Below are 21,431 nucleotides of genomic sequence, written 5' to 3' on the forward strand. Positions count from 1 at the left end.
TGACCCATCATGGAAGCAGCTACCTGTGCCCTAATAAGAAAGCTGCTTCCAGAACGACTGAGTTCAAGAACCTATTCCCAAAGCCCCCACCACTGCCACGAAAGGTCCCTCTCTACACTCACAAAGCCGGGTGTGAGACTGGAATACAGGATTCAGCTGCTGCCTTCCACGCCATGGTTTCCTAACACCCCCAAAGCTGGAGGTTGGGCCCTGGAGTTCTGCTACAGAAAAACACCATAGCACATCTTTACAACCTAGCTTGCCAGTAGAAAAAGTCAAAGCAGCAGCAGGAAATGGCCTCCTTCTCGTTTCCACCTTCCAAATCTCACCAAGTACATCTGAGTTGGAGGAATCCAATTCATGTCAGAACACTAGTTGCAATGGAGTCTGGGAAATGTAATACCTAGCCCAAAAGCTTGTGTAGTCGGAAGGCACCCTAACAAGGGTTAGAAAGGGGACTAAGTGCCCAACCGGCTCAGTGTTTTTTATTTTAAAGGAAAGCATATCTGTATGTATTGGTTTGTGCTTTCCATTTCTTTCCCTCAATCGTCTAGCAGAAGCTATGGATAGTCCTTCTGCTTTCAAGGATTTTGTAGTACTAGAAGCTCACACCTGGAAATGTGTATAAATTTGCAATGTGAACCTTCACTTTCATTGTTTTCCAGAATCCCATCCATCATGACTTCCATCTGGCTAAGAGAATTTATTGACCGCCGGCCCATGATCCCACCCAGGTAACATTCTTCCAGATGAAGACGCCATCCACAGCGGTGGCAAGGCAGACAGGCACCTGGGGAATTGGTATTGCTCAACTTGTTACCTGTTATTAACAGACAACTGCGGCCAGAGGGTTCTAGTGAAGTTTTGGGGAGTTGAGGGAAAGTTGCCTTAAAAAAAAAAAAAATCCACACTCATGGTCAAAAGCCAAGCAAACAGGCAACTCCAAATTCCCAAAAGATCAGAAGGATTATTGCTTTTTGCTTCGGAAGGACGTTAGCAAGAAGATGAGGGACGTAAGCCCAAATTCTAGCAGGGACCCCTATGTTCTGCTTGGGATAAAACAAACCACACCCATGCTTCTGCCATATGGGAGGTGACTGCACAGACGGAAGCTAAGCACGAGTTTCACTCTTTCTCCAATTGCCCAAGAATAACAAGTCCTAGACAGGTTTTATTGTGCTAAATTCATCTTGCTGAGAGAGATTGGATAGCAATCTGTACATCCTAACTCCACCCTCCCTTTACCACTGGTCATGGTATCTGTGGAGAGATAGAAGCTATGAAATTGGGGCCGCAGGAACCCTCACACAGTAAGTGACTTTGGGGTCTGACTCTTGCTGGTCCATCTGCTTGGTGGTTTTGAGGAAGCCTCATGTTTATTTTAGTGTTTAGTTATTTTAGTGTTTAGTTATTTTTAACAATGTTTAGTTAACAAAGATACATCCCTTCCTTCCAGAAATTACTGAAGAAATGGTGAGGGAAGGAAGTTTCATTCCTAGATACTTTAAGAGCCCTCTTTCAGAGGAAGTACACAGCCTACACTTCCTTCCTTGAAACCCACGTGAAGAGGAGGGAGGGTGGAGAGAAACAGGGATGGGTTCCCGTGTCTCCTGATTTCTTTCTCCCCATAAGCACTTGGTCTTTCTATGTGTTTTATGCACTGTTGGACATATTTAACTGTGGTCTCATTTCCTGGGGAAAATAGAAACAAACTTCTCTTTGCTGCTGCTACCTGGGACTCGATGGAACCAAGTCAGTCACTGGGCCTGGCCTGAGCCAGCCATGGGGAGCCTGAGGGTTTGGTTGGAACACAGTGGGGTGGGCACCGCAGTGCTAAGGCAGGGCTGGATTCAGTTCTGTGTTAATCCGTCAGAGCCCCACAAGGAGGCACACTGTGCCTGAGCAGGGCTGGGGTTCCCATCACAGCCCACAATGCTGTCTACTCTATGCCTTTCCTGCCTTGGCAACAATGGCGGGTCCACTCCATCAGCAAGCTCCAATCTCTGCCTCCAAGGTAGATCTCCCATCAGAATGCTTTTCGCCAACTCCATGCCGCCACTTGATCCAGACCACCATGTCCTCTCCCCGGCTGATCTACAATCCACTCACCAGAGTGAGCGTCATGCAATGTAAATTGGACCCACCACCCCACCCCACTTTGCATAAAACCCTGCAATCATTGCCTTTTGCATAAAACCCAAACTCATTGCCAGGACCTACAAAGCCTTACACGAACTGGCCCTGCCTGTCTGCAAAGCCCCATTGTCTGTCTGTCTTCCATTCCGTCAATACGTACACCACACTCTTTCATACCCCAGGGCTTTTGGACTCTTCCTGCTCCCGGATTGCTCCCTCCCCTCTCCCTCGCCTGCCCCGCCTTAACTAGCCCCTTTTTATCCACAAGTCTTAGCTCTGCTGTCATCTGCTTCAGATTGCGACTCCCCGACCACCCTGGCCAGAGGAGCTCTTCTTCTGCCCACCTTTCCACCTCTGTTATTCTCCATCTCACACTCTTTTTTGTTTCCTAAAGGAAACGGGGCCCAGAGGTCCTTATCACACCTTAGTTATTTTGTTTATTTCCTGGAATAACAGTGAACACTTCAGTAGCTCCTACTCTGTGGCAAGCGCTGTTCTAAGTCCGTATTACCTTATTTAATCTTCACAACAATTTTGAGGTACAGATGAGGAGGTCCAATTGAGGCACAGAGTGGTTAAGTGACTATCCCAAGATCCCATAGCGAGTCAGTAATTGGCAGAGACAGGATTTCAACCCCCTGGCCTGGCTCCAACATCTGTGCTCTTGATCCCTGTACCTGACTGCACCTGCGGCTTAGCCCCCCGAGGGGGCTTGTTTGCCTCTCTACAACCTGCCATGACAACCTCTGCCTAGCTGCTTGTCACACGTGGTAGGCCCTCTACGCACATTTGTTGAAAGAATTTAAATGAATGATGAAGCAATGAGAAAAAAATTGTTCTGTCGTTTATTTGTGGTTTGGCCTCCTGGTGATGCATAGCACCTGCCGAAGGCCTGCCCTTCCTTCTGCTGTTCCTTGTGCATAAGCTTTTGTCCAGTTCATCCTTAAATGCCTGACCCCGAGGCCTATACTAGGGAAAACTGAATTACGAACCAGTAGGGGCACCTAATAAAATATTACATGATTCACGAGGAGTCGTGACCACACACAATTTTCATAATAAGAATCACACTATTATGGCAAATGTTAGCTGATGCCATCCCTGAGCTGCAGGCCTGTCGCTCAAGCACAGGGCTGGGTGTCGCATTGGCTTGTGGAGCCCAGGATACTCCCGAAAAGATCATTTCTGGTGGAATGCACTCAAGATGATATGGAAGATAAAAGAAAAAAGAATTTGTGTCAGACCTGAATGGATGTTAAAGACATCAATTGAAGCCGTCGGTGAGAGGTCAAGAGGCTGCCCTGGAATCAGCTCATCTTGTTTAAAATGATCACAACACCTGCCACCTAACCTTAGTCACCAAGGATGTTTACCAATATCTCACTGACTTCCACGTAATCGTTAATGGAGAGGATAGTACCACCCCCACTTTACTGAGGATGAAACTGAGGCTCCCCTCTTCCTGCAGGAGATACTTGGAGACAGCAGAGTCTGAGAGATGGGGGCACAGGAATGGTAGTCCCCCGTCATCTGTACTTATTCTTGTACCCTTAATAAATTACTTATTCCCCCCTGAGCCTCAGTTTCCTGCCTGGTACAGCACTCACCTTATTGTATATGATTAGTTAGTTGCCTCAATATGGCTTCCCTTACCAGACTGTGAACTCTTGAGTGGAAAGACAATAGTTATCACTATATGCACACTGTAATCACATAAAAGTGTTTGTTTTATTGAACTGAACAAATGCATAAGTCTTGAATAAATACCTGAGTGTTTGTTTTATTGAATTAAAAGCAGCTTCTAGAGAACACTGCTGTGTCATTATTTCCTTTCCTACTCGTTTGGTACATGACGTTTACTGTTTGCCCATAAGTGAGAGAATCACAGAGCTCATACAAAAATAATGCTGAACTCTTCTGAAAAGAGTAATCGTACATACATATAGATGACTCTGGATATGACATGGCATTTAGAGAACTGGGTGTGATTCATGGCTCTGGCATTTACTAGCTGGGTGATATTTAGGAAGCCCACTTACCCTCACTGAGTTTCAGTCTCCTCTTCTATAACAAGGTATTAATATTTACCTGGCAAGGTGACCGTGAGAATGAGATTAAGATCGTGTCTGCAAAGACACTTTATGAAGCACAAGGCACAGTCTCCTTTATAAAGCAGAGACTTGTACAGTCACAGTAACACAACTACCTCAGGCCGCGGGGCCAGGCGCTTGGGGAACAAACACTCCTGACCTCCTCTGTGCATATTGAATTCTGTCTGTGGCTGAGCCCAGGTCCTACTCCGGTTACATGCACCCTCCCAGGAGACAGGCTGGCTCTTGTCTGGCCCAAACACGGCACCTCAAAGAGCCAAGCTGTCCAGGACTGGTAAATAATGCATAGTGAAATCGGACACAGGTGGACTCCTCCCACCCAGAAAGAAGGAAAGGCCTTTCTATAGTGGAATCTTGAAAGCCAGGTCACTCGGATGGGTCTGAGCAGAGTCTAGGAAAGGACTCCTCAGCTAGGTCTGGAGAGCAGGCAGGTACTTTTCTAGTCAGTCTTCGGTTTTGCCCCACACCCAACCCCCTTGGGAGAGGCTGGGTATTGACTACCGTCCAGGCTATGCATTCTGCCTTAGGAGGTAAAAATTCTCTTCCAAAAACTGATGCTGTGACCTCTTACTTGGGAGCTTTCTCCTGTTTGAGGTGAAAGCCACTTAGGAGAGGTTGGAAAATCTGCCCAACGAGCTGGAAGCAAAGTGTGCCATTCTTCATTCCCCTAACCTCTCCGCTTCTCCACCCAGCCCTCCCTCCCTCTGCCACCCACCTGCTTACACTTCCCCACTCTCTCTCCGCTCCTGGGCCAACACCTGCCAAGAGACACTCCCAAGGGACTGGTGGCAGGGTGTTTTCTGGTGCTGGTGGAGGGCTCCTCAATTCTCAAAACAGCTTTTACAGACTGTTTCTAAGAAGCAGCGCTCAGGTTACTACCTGTATTCGGCAGGTATTTGTTCTGTGCATGCTAATGAAGAATTCATGGTCAAAACACAGCCAACCGCAAACAACATTAGTGACTGAGAAATCGGTGTCGTTTTGGAACTCTAGTTGGAGTCTAATAAACTGTAATATGGCCCTGGGGTAATTATTTCCAAGGCAATGCTTCAGAAACTGGATTGGTGGCTAAGAAAGCTAGGTTGCCCCCTCCTATGCATTTAGAAGTGTCATTTGTTCCCTATTATCGTGCCAATTCCCTCTCTTATGACTTAATCCCCTGCTGTTATTTACTATGTGGGGCTCAGTCATATTATCCCAGCCACTGGGCAGGCCCAGACAGCCTGTGGTTTTTCTGAAAATCAGAGCTCCCTGAGGTCCTGTTTGCACAGACAGACAGACCTGCCCAGCTCACAGTGCTTGCCTTTCATACTAACTAGACAGCAAGGTCCCCAACGGCCCCCACACACTCTATTCTGATCCCAACTCGGTCTGAGTATTGGTTTCTGTAACTCCCCTTACCTGGAATCTCTTCCCCATTTGATTTGCCTGCCCAAACCCTAGATACCCCTCCCTCTTCTTGACCCATTGACCCTTGCTTCAGATGACTATGTCAGCACATAAAGAGCGTTTTGAGGACAAATCTGCTTCAGCTAGAGCCTAGCAAGGGGCAGGATAAGTTATATACATTCAATAAACGCTGGTGGGACTGGCATTCATCATCCAACACATACTTGACGAGCTACTTCCTGCAAAACTATGTACTACTTTCTACAGACTCTTACCCTTGAATTCTTATGGCATCTACTGGTGCTCAGAATCTTCAGAAGGTCCCAAAAGACCCCCACCTATCACGAACTCTATAAAGTCATCGTCCCAACAGTGTCACCTCCCCGTGTTCCCTGTTCTGGGGAGTGCCTGACGCCTAAGCCTTGTCTCGGACACCTCCCTCTCTTATACCTCAGCCTTCTCCGCTCCAATCATATTTCCAACACAAAGCACAGAGCTTCACCATGTCCCACATAAATGACTATAATCGCCTCCTAACCCGTCTTTCGCATCTAGTCAGATTGCCCTCCAATTTGTTTTGCGCACTGCCCTCAGTGAAAGTCTTTCTAAAATAAAAACTGCATGACATCATTCGTCTTGTTTAAAATCCTACAAAGATTCCCTACCACCTACACCAGTGGTACCCAACCTTCCAGACTCAACACTTCTTTTCTTTCAATAACAAATATTTTGTAATGTCCCTACTACTGTTAGAAATACATTCTGTAAATAACAGAATGCAACTACACGTAACTTTAAAATATCAATATGATGCTCTAAGTATAATTTAATGGAAAAGTAATTCATTATAAAATAAGATGTATTTCAACATCTCAAGTCTGGCACCACTGCCCCGAGCCTGGTGTCCCCCCATACCACTGCGTGTCAGCTGTCCACACCCACCTCAGCTTCATGCCCAAAGCACTCCCTCACTTTTTCCATCACTGTCACTCATGTGTGTGCTTCAAACCTGGTCCCACCCCATCCTTCCCAGGCAGGGCTAGAGTCCCTCTTCCAGGCTTATAACCACCTTGTGTCTGAACCACCACAGTGCTTCTTCATTTTCAGCCCCATATACTTATTATGTAGTTCAAGTATCAGGTTTTTAACAAACTTATTGTGAAAATTTGTAAATATATCAAAAGTAGAAAAATAGTAAAAGAACCCCCCATTTACCAATCCCCATTTTTCCACAATTATCAACACTTGCCCCACTTGTTTTATATATCCTCTTGTTTTTTTTCCTGATATTTTGAAACTGATACTTGACACGTCAAATATTTCCTTATGAATCCTGAAAACTGAATCCTGAAAAATGGATAAAAAAGACACTCCTATTAAGAAAGTCCAACAGTTTGAGGAGCTCTGTGCCAGGAAATGGGGACAAAGACCAAACATATTTTTTTATTATACCACAGCTGGTATTCTTCTGTAAAGAACTAATTGTAATCATTGCTTTTTTTCCTCAACTCTTACTTTCTTCACTAGTACATTCATGGTTCATCAAGGAAAGGACGTCCACGGCTATTACCCTGGGCAGCTGGCAAGAGTCCATTTTGATTATAGTGTCAAACAATCTCCCAGGTGAGGCACCTTCTAAATCTTAATTTTCAAAAATTACACTAAAGTTAGAATGATAAATTTTTAAAAATGGGTATCACATTTTGTAATAATGATAATAACAATAATAATAATTTAACAGAAAAATTTTGGAAGGAAATACATCCAAGTGTTAACAATGGTTTTTGTGAGTGGTCAGATTATTAGTATTTGTATTTTATTTTCCATCTTTTTCTCTATTTTTCAGATTTTCTCTAATAAGTACACATTACTTTTATAATCAGCAATCAGTATAGAATTTTATTAAATCCTCTAAGAAATTTAAAGTCTGTGAGTTTAGAGTTTCAACTTGGTAAATAATTTAAACTTCCTAAGTCTCAGTTTCTTTCACAGTAAAATTACAAATTAGGCCTAAATGATTTCTGCTTTTTTGGATGTGATTTTAACAACAACAACAAAAAACAAGCACTTTGATGTTATATTCTAGTTTTAAGAGGCTGCAAACCATGGTAGTTAAACACAGCAATTTGAGTAACTTATGAAATGTTTGATCTTAGGCAATTATTCCTTCTCTGAGCATCAGTTAATGTTAGAACATTTGATGCAAAATTCCAGAGCAGAGTAAGCATTCAAAATATGATTGCTATAATTTTGAGTTCATCATCTGGAATATTTTACAAATTTCTCTTAATTGCCTTCGATCAAGTCAACTCCTGATTATCCTCCAAGCTCACAAGGGAACCATGGCTTCTGTACAGCAGCACAGATGACCAAACTGGAAGCAGTTTTAGGGGTCATTCTGATCAAATGAGATGAAGAGGATGCAGCCCAGAGACATGGCACGTCTTGCCCGAGGTACAGCTGTTTGGTGTAAAAGCTGGGACTTGAATCTATATTTTCTGATTCCCAGTTCAAGGCCCTTTGTTCCAACTCAAATACGTACTTATATTAAACTCTTGTTAGGGCTACGTCCTCTGCCAGAGGAGAGATAAGAAAGGAAAAAACAGACCCCCTCCTGGCCAGCTCCATAGGACACTCTCCACGTGTGTTCTGTGGACTCTGGCAATTTTCCACCTCCAACACCTTGCACCCAAACGTCCGTCCTCCCACCCCAGGATGGCTCAGGCAAAGGGAACCTGGACTGTACTTGACTCTGACAAGACTTGTACCTGCCTAAGATTAGCCTTGAGCGGAATATTTGGTGCAAATGTCAATCAATGACTTTATTAAACTTCTAGGCTTACCTTCCCCAGATATATTACTCCACCAATTTGATATTTTCAGTATTAGAGTCCCTCTTTTGAGTGGTAGTCTTGTCTTCAGAAGGGCACTAATGTGTGACTTGAAAAATAGAGAATAGTCTGGTTCTGTGGAAACACCCAAGGCAAAGGCAGAGCAGGCTGCCAGACCAGCAGGAGAGATCCAGGGGCATTCACAGGATCTGGTTCAGAAGCCAGAGCTGTCAGCAGCACACAAGTGACTGGACTGACAGTTACAGTGACACAGAACGCAGACTCACAAGACACTGAGATGGTCACCAGATAGCCAATGTTTTTTGTTGTTGTTGTTTTGGGGGAGGGTTTTGACTAGTGGTTTATTGTACAATTAACCAACAGTAACATTTATACAGAACAAGTCCCTCACTCCCCAAAATTCTGCCTTAGTAATCTTTTAAAGTAAGGTATATTCTCATTTATTCTTGAACACTTGACCTATGTCAATTGGTTGAATCTTAGGGGGAAAAATGTATATTTTAGGAAGATTAACCAGTCACTCCCTATAATACCAGTATAAGAAAATCCTTTTTACTATGGGCCCACCATGACTCAGGCCCCTGTAACGTGACCACAGATGTTTTCTGTGTCCAGAAGGAATAAGACTGCTCTTTGATGTCACTCCTTGCTCACAGCCATAGGACCTCAGCTTTCTTTGTGGTTTTCCCATTCTTCCTCATAAAATGGTTATTGGTCTCCTCACCCTTTTTAACTGTTCTTTAAATGTGTTCAAGCAACTCGTAAAACATGGTGTCCAGAACTAGGAGGGCCTCTGCCTACTGCTTCCGGGACACACTTTACAGGACCAAGTACCTATTAAGCTCGAAATGAGAGCAAGTAGAGGTGGGTGTGAATTCCTGGTGCTTCTCCATGCCTATCCACAACAGAGCACCCTTCTGTCCACCCAGCATCTCTCCCCTCTCCGGAACCACATGCATTATCAGATTCTTGCTCTTGCTTTTTCTGAACTCGAGGCAGAAGCACTTCACTTCTGCTAACACACTCTCTCTTTAAAGAAGGCACATTACAATCAAGATTTTAGCCAAGCATGTAAGAATCATGCATCATGACTAAGCACCTTCCACATCACCTTGTTTAAGTATGATTAATCATGGTGATTCAATCAAGACTACTTACTAAATGACTGGATTCAGATGTTCCTAAATCTCACCCAATCATTTAATATTTTGTACATCTATACTGGCTCACCTCATCTACTTTATAGTTTTAAAATACACGTTTGTTAGAACATTCAGAAAACATTGATATTCAAAACTTTTTTAAAATAAAAATTACCCATAATGTCATCACTCAGAGATAATCATGTAGAACCTTCCAGATCTACACAAAATAGGATGGGGTGGTATTCTGGGGGGGTATTCTCCCCCAGTTTCATTGAAATACAGTTGACATGTAACATTGTATTAGTTTAGGATGTACAACATAATAATTTGATATAGGTACCATTATAAGTTTAGTGAATATCTATCACCTCAAATAGTTATATTTTTTCCTGTGGTAAGAACTTAAAGATCTACTGTCTTAGCACCTTCAAAATATACAATACAGTATTTTAAACTATAGTCATCAAGCAGTACATTACATTCCCAGAACTCACTTAACCAGAAATTTGTACCTTTTGACTACCTTCACCTATTTCTTCCACGCCTCAACCTCACCTCTGGCAAACACTATTCTGTTCTCTGTTTCTACGAGTTCAATTTTTTTCAGATTCCACATATAAGTGCAATCATACAGTATTTATCTTTCTTTGTCTGACTTACTTCACCTAGCATAATGCTCTCAGGGTCCATCCATGTTGTCGCAAATGGCAAGATTTGGCTAAATATTCCATTGCACATTTTCTTTATCCATTCATCCATTGATAAATTGCATCCATGTCTTGGCTGTCGTAAATAAGGTTGCAGTAAACGTGAGGTGCAGATAGCTCTTGGAGAGTGATTTTAGTTGTTGTTGTTTTTGGATATATATCCAGAAGTGGAATTGCAGGATCATATGGTAGTTCTATTTTAATTTTTTAGGAACATCTAGGTATGCTGTTTTCCATAATGGCTGCACCAATTTATAATTTTACCAACGGTGCACAAAGGTTCCTTTTCTCTATATCCTTACCAACACTTGATATCTCTTGTCTTTTTGATAACAGCCATTATAACAGGTGTGAAGTGATATGTCATGGTGGTTTTGATTTGCATTTCCCTGATGATTAGTGATGTTGAGCACCTTTTCATGTGCCTGTTGGCCATCTGTGTGTCTTCTTTGGAGAAATGTCTATTGAGATCCTCTGCTCCTTTTTAAAACAAATGGTTTGGTTGTTTGCTATTGAGTTATATGAGTTCTTTATATATTTCTGAAAGTAACTTATCAGATATATGATTAGCAATTTTTTCTCACATTCATAGGTTGCCTTTTCATTTTATTGATGATTTCCTTGGCTGTGTAGAAACTTTTTAGTTTGGTGTAGTCCCATGTATTTTTGCTTCTGTTGACTTTGCTTTCAAAATCAATCCAAAATAATCAATGTCCAGAAGCTTACTCCCTATCTTTTCATCTAGGATTTTTATGGTTTCAGATCTTATGTTCTAGTCTTTAACCCATTTTGAGTTAATTTCTGTATGTGGTATAAGACAGGGCTCTTGTTTAATTCTTTCGTGTGTGGCTCTTCAGTTTTCCCAACGCCATTTATTGAAGATATTATCCTTTCCCTACTGTATATTCTTGGCTCCTCTGTCATAAATTAATTGACCATACATTTCTGTTTTGCCAATACTATCTTGGTAACTTCCTGGCCACTTCGAGAGAATGGATTTCAGCAGATGAGAAAATGGAATGATTTTTTTATCCACTGGGTTTTCAGCAAACTGTTTCTATTTTCATTTAGATCTCTCATAGACTTGGCAATTCCACCCAAGAGAAGTCAGTATCAGCCTCAATTAGACCAACAAACTCTCATCCGATATATTTGTTTTCAAAGACATTCAAAGCCTGCCGAACCATGGTATAAAGAAACCACTTACCAAAGAGACTACTCTCTGCCATTTTACAAGATTGGTAAGTCAGTTCAATTGCTCTTACTCTGAGATCAACCTTGCCTGAGCCACAGATAAGCATCTCCCGCCCCGGACTCAGGTAGCATGTCGGACCAGTCAAGTTGCCTGTGGATCTAGGTGCAGGGAGAGAGCTGCTGCCTCCTTCCTCCTTTCCTAGCTCCCTGTATAGGAGACTTCAAGGATGACACTGCATAAATGTCCTTGAGAGCAAGCAGGCTCAACTCTGATCACACCCTTTGTCACATACTGTCAAGGAAACTTTTTTCCTCATTCTCTTCTTTTAAATGGCTTTATGACAATTATTTGACATTTGGAGGCATGTTTCAAAAATTCTAAATTCCCTACATAGTATTTCTCTATGTGGCAGCACGTGTGAGAGTGCTAGGGGCAGGCACCCCCACAGATAGGACCCTGGGGGGCTACAGACTCAAGTTACACATTACCTGTATTCTTGTAATCATTGATGCATTGCATTTTAGTGAGTAGAATGAATTACTTCATTGACAGACTTTCTAAATGAATGAACCCCCCCCCCCCCCATTTTGGGGACTCTTACACTGAGGTAGGCTGTTACACATGTTGTCCTCATAACAGCTCTCTGAGGTACGTGCTGTTGTTTTCCCCATTTTCCAGTGGAGGAGACCAAGCTGCAGTTAAGGAACTGGTCCCAAATCACAGTGCCGTAGGCAGGAGAAGCAGAATTCAGGCGCAGGCCACTCCAGACTCAGAATTCAGGCCCAGGCCGAGCTCTGTGCTTGACCTTGAAGCTACACTGCCTCTGTCACAGCTGAGTGTCACTTGGACTGCTGTTTAGTGAATAGTTTTTTTTAAAGTGAATCCCCTTCTTTTCATTTTACAAAAATAAGAAAACTTGTAGAAGGAGGGACATGGGAAAGAGCTGCTCTTCCTCCTTTTCTCCCCTAAGAAAAGACCTCAGGCCAAATGAAATCCAGAGCAGGGTTGACTCAGGTCCCAAGGGAACAGCAAACAACACAATCAGGAAGAGTGGGAACCGGACAGGACCAAGCAGATCTTGCGAGAACTGAGCCGGGGCAGGGGTGGCAATAGATGAAGCCAGCATGAGGCCAGAGACTGACAGGAGGAGTCTGGGATACGAGGTTACAAGCAGGGTGCAGCTGGTTTCTGCGAGGTTAGAGAAGGTTGGAGTCTGAGAAGGGAGGGAGCTGACGGAATGGGGCGGAGGCTGGGGGCTGCAGCTAGGTCATTTAGGGGAGATGCTGGGAGGAAGTGTAGGGTGGTAGGAGTTGGGGTCCTACAGGAGGCCCGTGGGAGGGTTATGTTAAAGGAAGACGGGGTGGGGTGGGGGCATAGGTTAGGGCTGAAGTGTGTGAGAGGCCAGGGGGACAGAAGTTGCCAGGGTCTGAGGAGGGTTAGAAAGGAAAGGTAATCAGGAAGAGTCAGTGGATCTCCTGTCCCCACACACCTGGCTAAGCAGTTTGTCCTTTCCAGACTGACCAAGTATGACATCTGTTTTCTTTAAGTGAAGGAATCTAGGTGGGCCTCTAGTTTCCAAAGTGATAGTAAATAGGACCTTTGTTACAATTCCTCTATGAGGAAATCTTGTTAGAAAGACAGATACAAAAGGTTTCCTCCCTTGCTGATTTTAGAAAACAATTCCTCATTCTTTCCAAACCCATAGAACCAGGTGAATGTTTAGCAAAGCAGTTACATATTTACCATCTACGATGTTCCTAGCTTTGGGCTAGGTGCCATAGGAGGTGAAAGGAAGCCCAGGCTATGATCTCAGCCACAGGGAGCTCACAATCTAATTGGGATGATGAGGCAACAATCAGCTTCTCAGAGAATGATTAAGTACTGAGCAGGGGAGCAGACGTTGAAAGATCAGATCACTGGGGCCCACACCAACCAGGAAACAGGCACATCAGTGGGGAGCTGAGCTGCGCCTTGATGGATACGATTTGCATGGTGAAGAAACGGGGGGACACCACAGATGGGGACACTGCAGTTAAGGGCAGTGGATGGGAATAAGGATGGTGAGGTCTGTGGGGGGTGGGAGAGCAGGGAGGGCTCCAGCTATGAGGACACTGGCCTGACTGGGCAAAGTAGAAAGGAGGAAGTGAGAAATGAAATGGGGGTTGGTAGAGCAGGAGAGAACGCCTGGAACGGAAGAGGAGCTGAGGAGTTTGGAAAGTTGAATGTGGACAATCAGAGCCACTGTAGGATCAGAGTCAAGGGAGTGAGCCACTCAGCTTCAAGGGATGTTAGTATGTGAGCCTGCTCAGCACAGGTTAGGAAAGGCACGACTGCAGGCAAGAGAAGCAGCGGGAAGCGGTGGCAGTGACACGGGTGGATGAAACACTGGGAAGTGATAGGCAGAATTCAGGCTCTGAGTGCTGCAGCCCCGGCACGTTCTCACGGAGATGAATGAACACACTCGGCTTCTCCGCACCTTTTTGGTGCCTCTGTAAAATGGAGGTACAAAGTCCACATTTTAGGATAGTTGCTAGGGTTTAAACTATCTGTCATCTGCCCAGAACCATGCCAAGTGACATACTCACACATCTGGGCGCACCACTCACAATTGCCATGAGTCTTAATTGCCACCATGAAGTGGTGTGTTATTAATTCCAGTTAGCAGAAGGGGAAACGGAGACTTAGCGATCTGAAGAAACCTACTCAAGGAAGCAGCTGGCAAGACAGTCTAGGTCATACCCAGATATGCCACCCTCCCAACCCTTGCTCTTAAATTGAATTAAGGAGGTTTCATGGGAAATGGAAAGAAGATTCACATGGAATAGCATTTGGAGAGAAAAAGGACAGTGTATTAGAAAATACACAGGAGTGAAATTAAAGCTAATTGCACAGCCCCCACCCCCCTCACTTCTACTGCAAGATTGTTGGTGCCTCTGATAGAAATAATAGTTTTAAGCAGAGGAGGAGTCAAGTTGAGACCTAGACACAATTGAAAATATGGTCCTGGAAAGCGTGCGCCAGGCAACGTAAGACGAGGTACAGGGTTGAACAGCCCCTACTCGGTGAGGTTGAAGCCTGACCAATTCTAGAGAACTTATGTTGAAATAGGCATTGCCTGAGTTGCTGAATCATTCATTGAGTGCATGTTAGTTACCTACTGCAGAGGAAGAAATCATTCCCAAAACAAGTGACTTAAAAACATCCGTGACGATTTTTATCTCATGGTTTCTGTGCGTTAGGAATTTGAGGACTGCTCAGCTGGGCAGTTCTGGCTCAGGGTCTCAGGTGTCAGTGAGATGCCAGCCTACATCATCCAAAGGCTTGAGTGGGGCTAAAGGATCCACCTCCACGGTGGCTCACTCACATCATTGTCAAGCATGACAACCCACATGGTGGCTGGTCACTGGGAGCCTCAGTGTCTTTCCAGGTGGGCCTGTCCTTGGGACTGCCGAGTGTCCTGATGGTATGGCAGTTCCCTCCCCTGGGAATGAGCGATCCAAGATGAAGGTGGAAATTACGATGCTTTTCATGACCTAGGCTCCAAAGTCACACACTGTCACTTCTGAGGTATCCTATTAGTCACACACAACCAGCCCTGAAACAGTGTGGGAGGGGATGACACAAGGCATGGATACCAGCGGGTGAGAATCCCTGGGGTCCACCTTGGAAACGGACAACCGTAAGATGCTTCAGTCATTGATGGAGCACCCACTATGAACTAGACACTGCGATGTTTGCTGGGGTACAGAGACCAGGATAGACAAGATATCTGCCATCCTGGAGCTGAGATTCTGGTGGGAGATACTGAGCAAAAAAACTAAGTACATTTTTAAAATTCTGTGGTGATGCTATACGGGAAATAAGCAGGCTGAGGAGCGTAGCCAAGGGGGGTTACTTTTACCGGTGCAGTCACAGAGAACCTTTATACAGTCTAAGCTGAGCTCCGGAAAACAAGAACGAGCCATGTAAAGAGCATTTCAGGCAAAAGGTACAGTAAGTGCAAAAGCTTGAAAGCTGGAAAAGGCTTGTGATGTTTTGAGGAACAGAAAGGAGGCCAGTTTGGTTTGGTGGGTCGTCAATGAGGGAGAGAGGGGTCGATGCTCAGATTTTATTCTGAGAGCAAGGGAAAGACTTGGAAGGATTTTGAACAGAAGAATGACATATCATTTGTGCTTTAAAAGTTTCACTCTGGCTGCTGTTCAGACACTGTTTGGAGAAGAACAGGAGGGAGGGCATACAGACCTGTGAAGAAGCTCTTTAGTAGTTTAGACCAGAGATGACGGTGACTTGTCCCCACAGGGAAGATAAAGAGGAATAAGTGCATTCCACAGATATTTTGGAGGTGACATCAGTTAAGACTTGGTGATAGATCTGATGTCAGGTGCATTTTCATTCATTCATATATATGCCTTCAGTAAATAATGAACACCTGCTTACATGCCAGTCAGTGTGCAAGGTTTGGGTAATACCATGTGAAGCAATAATAGACACTACATTTCTACATTCAAGGAGCTTCAGTGGGAAACCAGCATAGAAATAAGCATAAAATTTCACCTGCTGCAAATGCTATGAAGCAGAGTCCATCTGACGCTATAGAAGCCTATACTAGTAGGTCAGAGGTTTCCTGAGGAAACCTAGGCAAGGAGTGGGGGAAGAGCTTCCGGGAGAGCACAGCCTGTACAAAGGGCCTGTGAGAGGAGCACGACAGCTTGAGGAACTAAAAAAACACCAGTGCGGGAGCACGGAAATCAGCAAGGACAGAGCAGGGCGTGGCTGGAGAGCTGGCAAGATGAGAATGGGATGGGCTTTACAGGCCTTTTGCAGGTTTGGGCCTCTACTCTGATTAATGGAAAACTACTGAAAGGTTTGAAGGAGGGTGGAGGCACCATGATTAAAACTGCATTTTGAAAAAAATTATTCTAATGGTGGAGAAGGAAAGCGGGGCAGGGTGGAGTGAGGCAAAGATTGAATGTGGAGAGTCAGGAGGCAATTGCAGTGGTTAGGTTAAAGGTTCTGAACCGCAGCTGCACCACTTTATAAAATGCCCAGATGCCCAGGACACACCCAATACCAATTAAATCAGAATTTCCTGGTGAGGGGGAGGGTCCCAGGCATATGTCATCTTTAAAACTCCCCAGCCAATTCCCTTATGCAGCCAAGTTGAGAAATCAGTGGTTTAGGCAACTGATGGCTGGTAGTAAGAAAGAAATCAGGTGGATTTGTAGCTACTTAGATGGCACTTATTTTATAAACAGTAATCAGGCAGGCAAAAAGCTGGTCTGCAAGAGACCTAACAGAGAAAAGTTATAAATCTAGACACGGACAGAGAAAAGAACAGGGACTGAATTAAGCATTGGTTTAAATCAAGAAGTTGACTTATTGAGAGATCCAAGATGGCAGAGTAAACACTGTGCCTGTGTCCTTCTGTGAACACATCAAAATTACAACTGAATTATAGAACAATCAACCTGGACAACCATCTGAAGTCTAGCTAAACGAAAGTCCTATAACTGAAAATATAAAGAAGCCACGTCGAGACTGGTAGGAGGTGCGGAGACGCGAACGGGTCTTACACCTGTGTATGGATTTGAGAATCAGGAGGAATATCTCAGCTGCCTTGGTTTCCCCAGAACGAGTGAGGGTCCCTAGTCCCCCACACCATGCTCCCCACACCGGAGTACTGGTGCTGAGAGGAGGAGCCCCCACAACTGTGAAAAACAGTGGGGATTCTGACCATCTGTGTGGGACAGGAAGCTTCAGGAAACCCAGCCGTCCTCTAAAACTGCCGGCGCACAGACTCACTCGCAGGCACTCACCTTGGGCTACAGCGGAGGGACAGTCACTTGGAAGGCATCGGAGACATATGGAGGGGCAGACTGAGATGTATGGCTGTGGGGGGAGGACTGGAAGCCCTGTGTGAGGTCCTCCTCCCCTGCAGCCCGCAGGCAGACGCCATCTCTCCTGTGTGAGCGCGCCCCCTCCCACCAAATCTGAATCTGATTGGCCTGGTGAGCTCCGCTGCTCTGCCCAGCTGACTCACTGAGACCCGCCCCACCCAACTCATGCACCGCGGGAGGCACTTTTCCTGAGAGCAGCCAGCCTCACCTGCATTGCACTCTTTCTTAAAAAACTATCGGAGTCTGGCAGGCCCAGGCAGGCAGCGACTGGCCTCAGTGTGCTCTGAGACTTTTGCTGAGTTGCTCCAGGCTCAATACTGGCACCAAACCAGAATTTACACTAACCTGGTGCCACAATTCTTCCCACTCTAGTGACTCCCTGAGACCCTGCCTCACCCTATCAACTCACATACTGAATTAGGCGTTATCAGAGGCAGGTGGCAGCAGGTCTCGAGGTATTCTGGCTTTTTGCAGAACTACCCCAGACCTGGTACTGTGGTGGCAGCCGTCCTCGGTTCCCAGTGTGGCCTCTCCCACGTGCCTCCAGGACCAGCACGGGCAGCAAACTGCAGATCGCTCTGTAGCTCCTACCAGGTAGTCCCTGGCTGGTCATAGGCAGTGGCAGACCAGAGCCTGCACACGAGCTCCTCCCAAGAGACCCCAGAGCTAACATACTTGGAGATTTAAAAAAATAATTTCACACATTTTGTTCACCCCCAAGTCTGTACAGCATAATTCAGGCTTGATAGCATCCACTGTCTGTGGGCAAATATACATGCTAAATGGAATGGCAGAAGGAACCCCCCTCGCCCCAAAAGCTTGTCATGTGTTCTCAGAACATCCATTGTTGAATTTACCTGGTTAAATATGTGTATATTTCAGCTCCATTGTAACTCCTACAACAAGGATCACTAAGGCTATGGAATAGGAGTCCTCAAACTTCTGAATTACTTTATTTCCCTGGAATACAGTGTAATCCTCGAGAAGGTCAGAGCTGCTACTTAACTCCAGCCTTGAGAAGTCATATGCTTACTGACTACACATTTAATTAAATTAGATTTTAAAAACCCTCCAGGCATGATGGCATTTCTAGGGTTAACTGAAATGGGTTAATAAAATGTTATCCATTCTTAATAGCAAGAAATGTTTACTTCTTTAAAAGCTATTGAAGTGTTATGGAAGACGGAATAGAACCGTGAAAAGATTAGGAACTTTGGGGCCTGGTCATCCTGGGTCAAATGTGGGCTCTTCTTTTCACAAGTCCTGCAAACTTGGTCAAGTTGACTAATCTCTTCGAGATGGTGATAATACCAGTGGGCCTCTGACGATTAGACTTTAATGTAAGTAAAACACCTAATATCGTGCACAGCACTGTACATAATAAAATTTTGTCGCAATGCTGTCATTGAAACACTGGTCTTTGGTTTGTTAAGTGTAGATGCAAGCCCTCCTTGAACCCTTACCTTTAGATAAGCAGAACTATTACTGATTATAGACAAGAGCTTATAAGATATGAGGGAACTCCAGTGGGTATAAATTTAGGGATGGTAACAAGTTTGATACAAAGATGATGCAAAGTGGCCCATTTATCATGTAAAGGTTACAGGGCTTCGGGGAGTCTAGAATTGAAATGCTGAAATGAAAATTTATGTGATTTCATTTTATTTATATTTTGGCAGAATTCAGTAATATGCCTCCTAGTCAGGGATTGAACCACAGAAATAACCTTTTGACTAAGTCCTTTTTCTCCACATCTTTGAGATAATTAATTTGTTTAAATTCCAGATTGGAACCAGAAATTGGCCACGGTTTTACTGAATCCTCGACCACTTAATTCACTGCCAGAGCTCTACCGTGGTGAAGAGAGGTAGTGTTGAAATAAAAGCTTTAAACTAAGTAACTATGGCATTTGAACAAAACATTTGGTGTTTCTTAGGTGACTCTTTCAGACTAAAATAATAACACAACTACTTTTAAGTGTGTATCCACATGGCCGGAATCCTAAAATATTTACATATTGCAAATTCTTTTCAGATTAAGCTGGTCAGCCCAGGGCAGGGAATCAAGACCCAGCCTTAAAAGGACTTGTTATCTGTTCTTAGCCCCACTACCAGTCTTGTTGCTGGTGCTGACAAACCTCTTACATTTAGTCCACTGGTTATACGTGGGACCAGGTAAGACTATAACTGCATCTGCTTAATAGTTGCATCACTGTTGAAAAACTGAAAAAGGAACCTGGGGATGGAGCCAAGGGGAAAGCTCTGAAAGTATTCTGGATACTGAAAGCTAGATATGGCATAATGCTGTATGTAGTGAGATTTGGGACTGGTAAAAAGAAGAATTTATTGAAAGTCTGTATACAGAAGGCTTACCATTCCTATCTTGGCAGGAAGAAAGCCTGACAACTAGGCATCAACTCCCCAGGCCAAAATCTAGAAGGTCTTCTCTAAAGAAATGGAATTATCCCAAAGAAAAGAATCCTACACTCTGGCCCCCAGAAACACAACATCATACTATTTGGTTCCCAACTTAACACCCCAAAGTGAAGCCTACCAGTTAACAAACTTCCCCCAAGAACAGAGTTTCATATATCTTTCTATTGCCTTAGTCTTAGATGTGAAGAGCTAACCAAAGGTTACCATTGTTGAAAAAATAATGCAATATGAAAGACAAAGACCAACATAAACAGAAATGATCCCAGAGGAAAGAGGATTCAGGGAACACAAAACCCAAAATAAACGAACAAAATAACTTTATCATTTGACAAGGAACATGTCAAAAATAATTACATCCATAAACACACAAAAAGCAATCTTCCCAAACAAAGCTCTTGGAAATTAAAAATATATGTTTACTAAAATTAAAAATTGGACAGGATTGGAAGAAAATTCTGAAAACCTCTATATAAAATAAGAAGGCAAACAAATTTTAAATGGAAGAGGCATAGAGCAATAAACCAGGAGATTCATCATCTGACTAATAAGCATTATAGAGACAGAACAGAGAAAACGAGTAAAGCAAATTATCAAAGAAACATTTTTCACACAGCTTAAGACCAGAAGCCTCCTGGTTTTCCTTCTGTTATTTATTTCTAGTATCATGCCATTGTGATGAAAGGAAACACTGTACGATTTCAGTAAGAGGAATCACACTTTCAATTTGAAAACATACTGGAAAGTTATAGCATTAAAACAATGTGGTACTATAGAAAAATTGCTGAGTTTATGTCAACATGTCATGGTTATCTTTATAATCAAAACGTGTAAATCTAAATGTTTTTAAAGGTTTCACAGAAAGCCATGGTTATGCTATCAATGGACATTCATGTGCTTCCAATAAGACAATTACATGTGAAATAGGGTTTTTTTGTGTGTGGTTTTTTGTGTCTTTTTGGAGTGGAATTGCTGGTGGGTCAAAGGATTGCAAATACAAATCGTAACAGAAATTGCAAAATTGTTTCCCCCCCACTCCTGCTAGCAGTATATGAAAGTACCTATTTCTCAATATCCTGGGTAGCACTAATTTTACTTTTCATATTTATCTGTCTGAGAAATAAAAAGTGGTACCTCATTGTGTTAACTTACATTTTCCTGTCTGTATCAGTAGGTGAATGACTTTTCATGTTTTGGGCCACTTACATTTATTTTTTTCTGTAGATTGACTAATACGTATTGATTATTTTGCCCATCTTTCTATTAGTTGTCATGTTCTTATTTATAACAGCTGTTTGTGTATTAGGGCTATGTGTCAAAATATTGTTTCCCGAGTTTTTCATTCTCAGATTTTTTTTTTTTAAACTGTGTTCATAGTATTTTAAAAACTTTTAATCTGGTCTAATCTGTTCCTTTTTCTTTAGAAGGCTCTCTCTAAGATTATGTACTTTCCTGTATTACTTTCATTACTTAAACCTTTTATAAGTTAGATTTTATGCTAGCTGAAATTTGTATTGTATGTTGAGAAGTTTGGCTATCATCATTTATTTTTTTAATGTATTCTTTT

The 21,431-nt window shown here is 43.5% G+C and overlaps 1 protein-coding gene across 1 annotated transcript; it reads left to right on the forward strand.

The window, feature by feature from the left end:
* The first annotated feature begins 534 nt into the window (after positions 1-534).
* Positions 535-19,303, forward strand: SPMIP3 (sperm microtubule inner protein 3). Its single transcript, XM_074316850.2, has 4 exons — positions 535-734; positions 7,164-7,259; positions 11,412-11,581; positions 19,218-19,303. Exons 1-4 carry the CDS (start codon positions 619-621, stop codon positions 19,301-19,303), a joined length of 468 nt encoding a protein of 155 aa, XP_074172951.2. The 5' UTR covers positions 535-618.
* Positions 19,304-21,431: the final 2,128 nt, after the last annotated feature.

This window comes from Rhinolophus sinicus, chromosome 6, assembly GCF_057876585.1.
Source record: "Rhinolophus sinicus isolate RSI-liver-muscle chromosome 6, RSI-T2T, whole genome shotgun sequence".
NCBI classification, from domain to species: Eukaryota; Metazoa; Chordata; class Mammalia; order Chiroptera; family Rhinolophidae; genus Rhinolophus; species Rhinolophus sinicus.

Bases quoted from the DNA above. Each gene is read 5' to 3' on its own strand.
- SPMIP3 (XM_074316850.2), top strand. From the start codon at position 619: ATGTGTATAAATTTGCAATGTGAACCTTCACTTTCATTGTTTTCCAGA. The intron at 735-7,163 runs GTAACATTCTTC...TTTCTTCACTAG, and splicing joins CGGCCCATGATCCCACCCAG to TACATTCATGGTTCATCAAG. The intron at 7,260-11,411 runs GTGAGGCACCTT...ATTTTCATTTAG, and splicing joins AGTGTCAAACAATCTCCCAG to ATCTCTCATAGACTTGGCAA.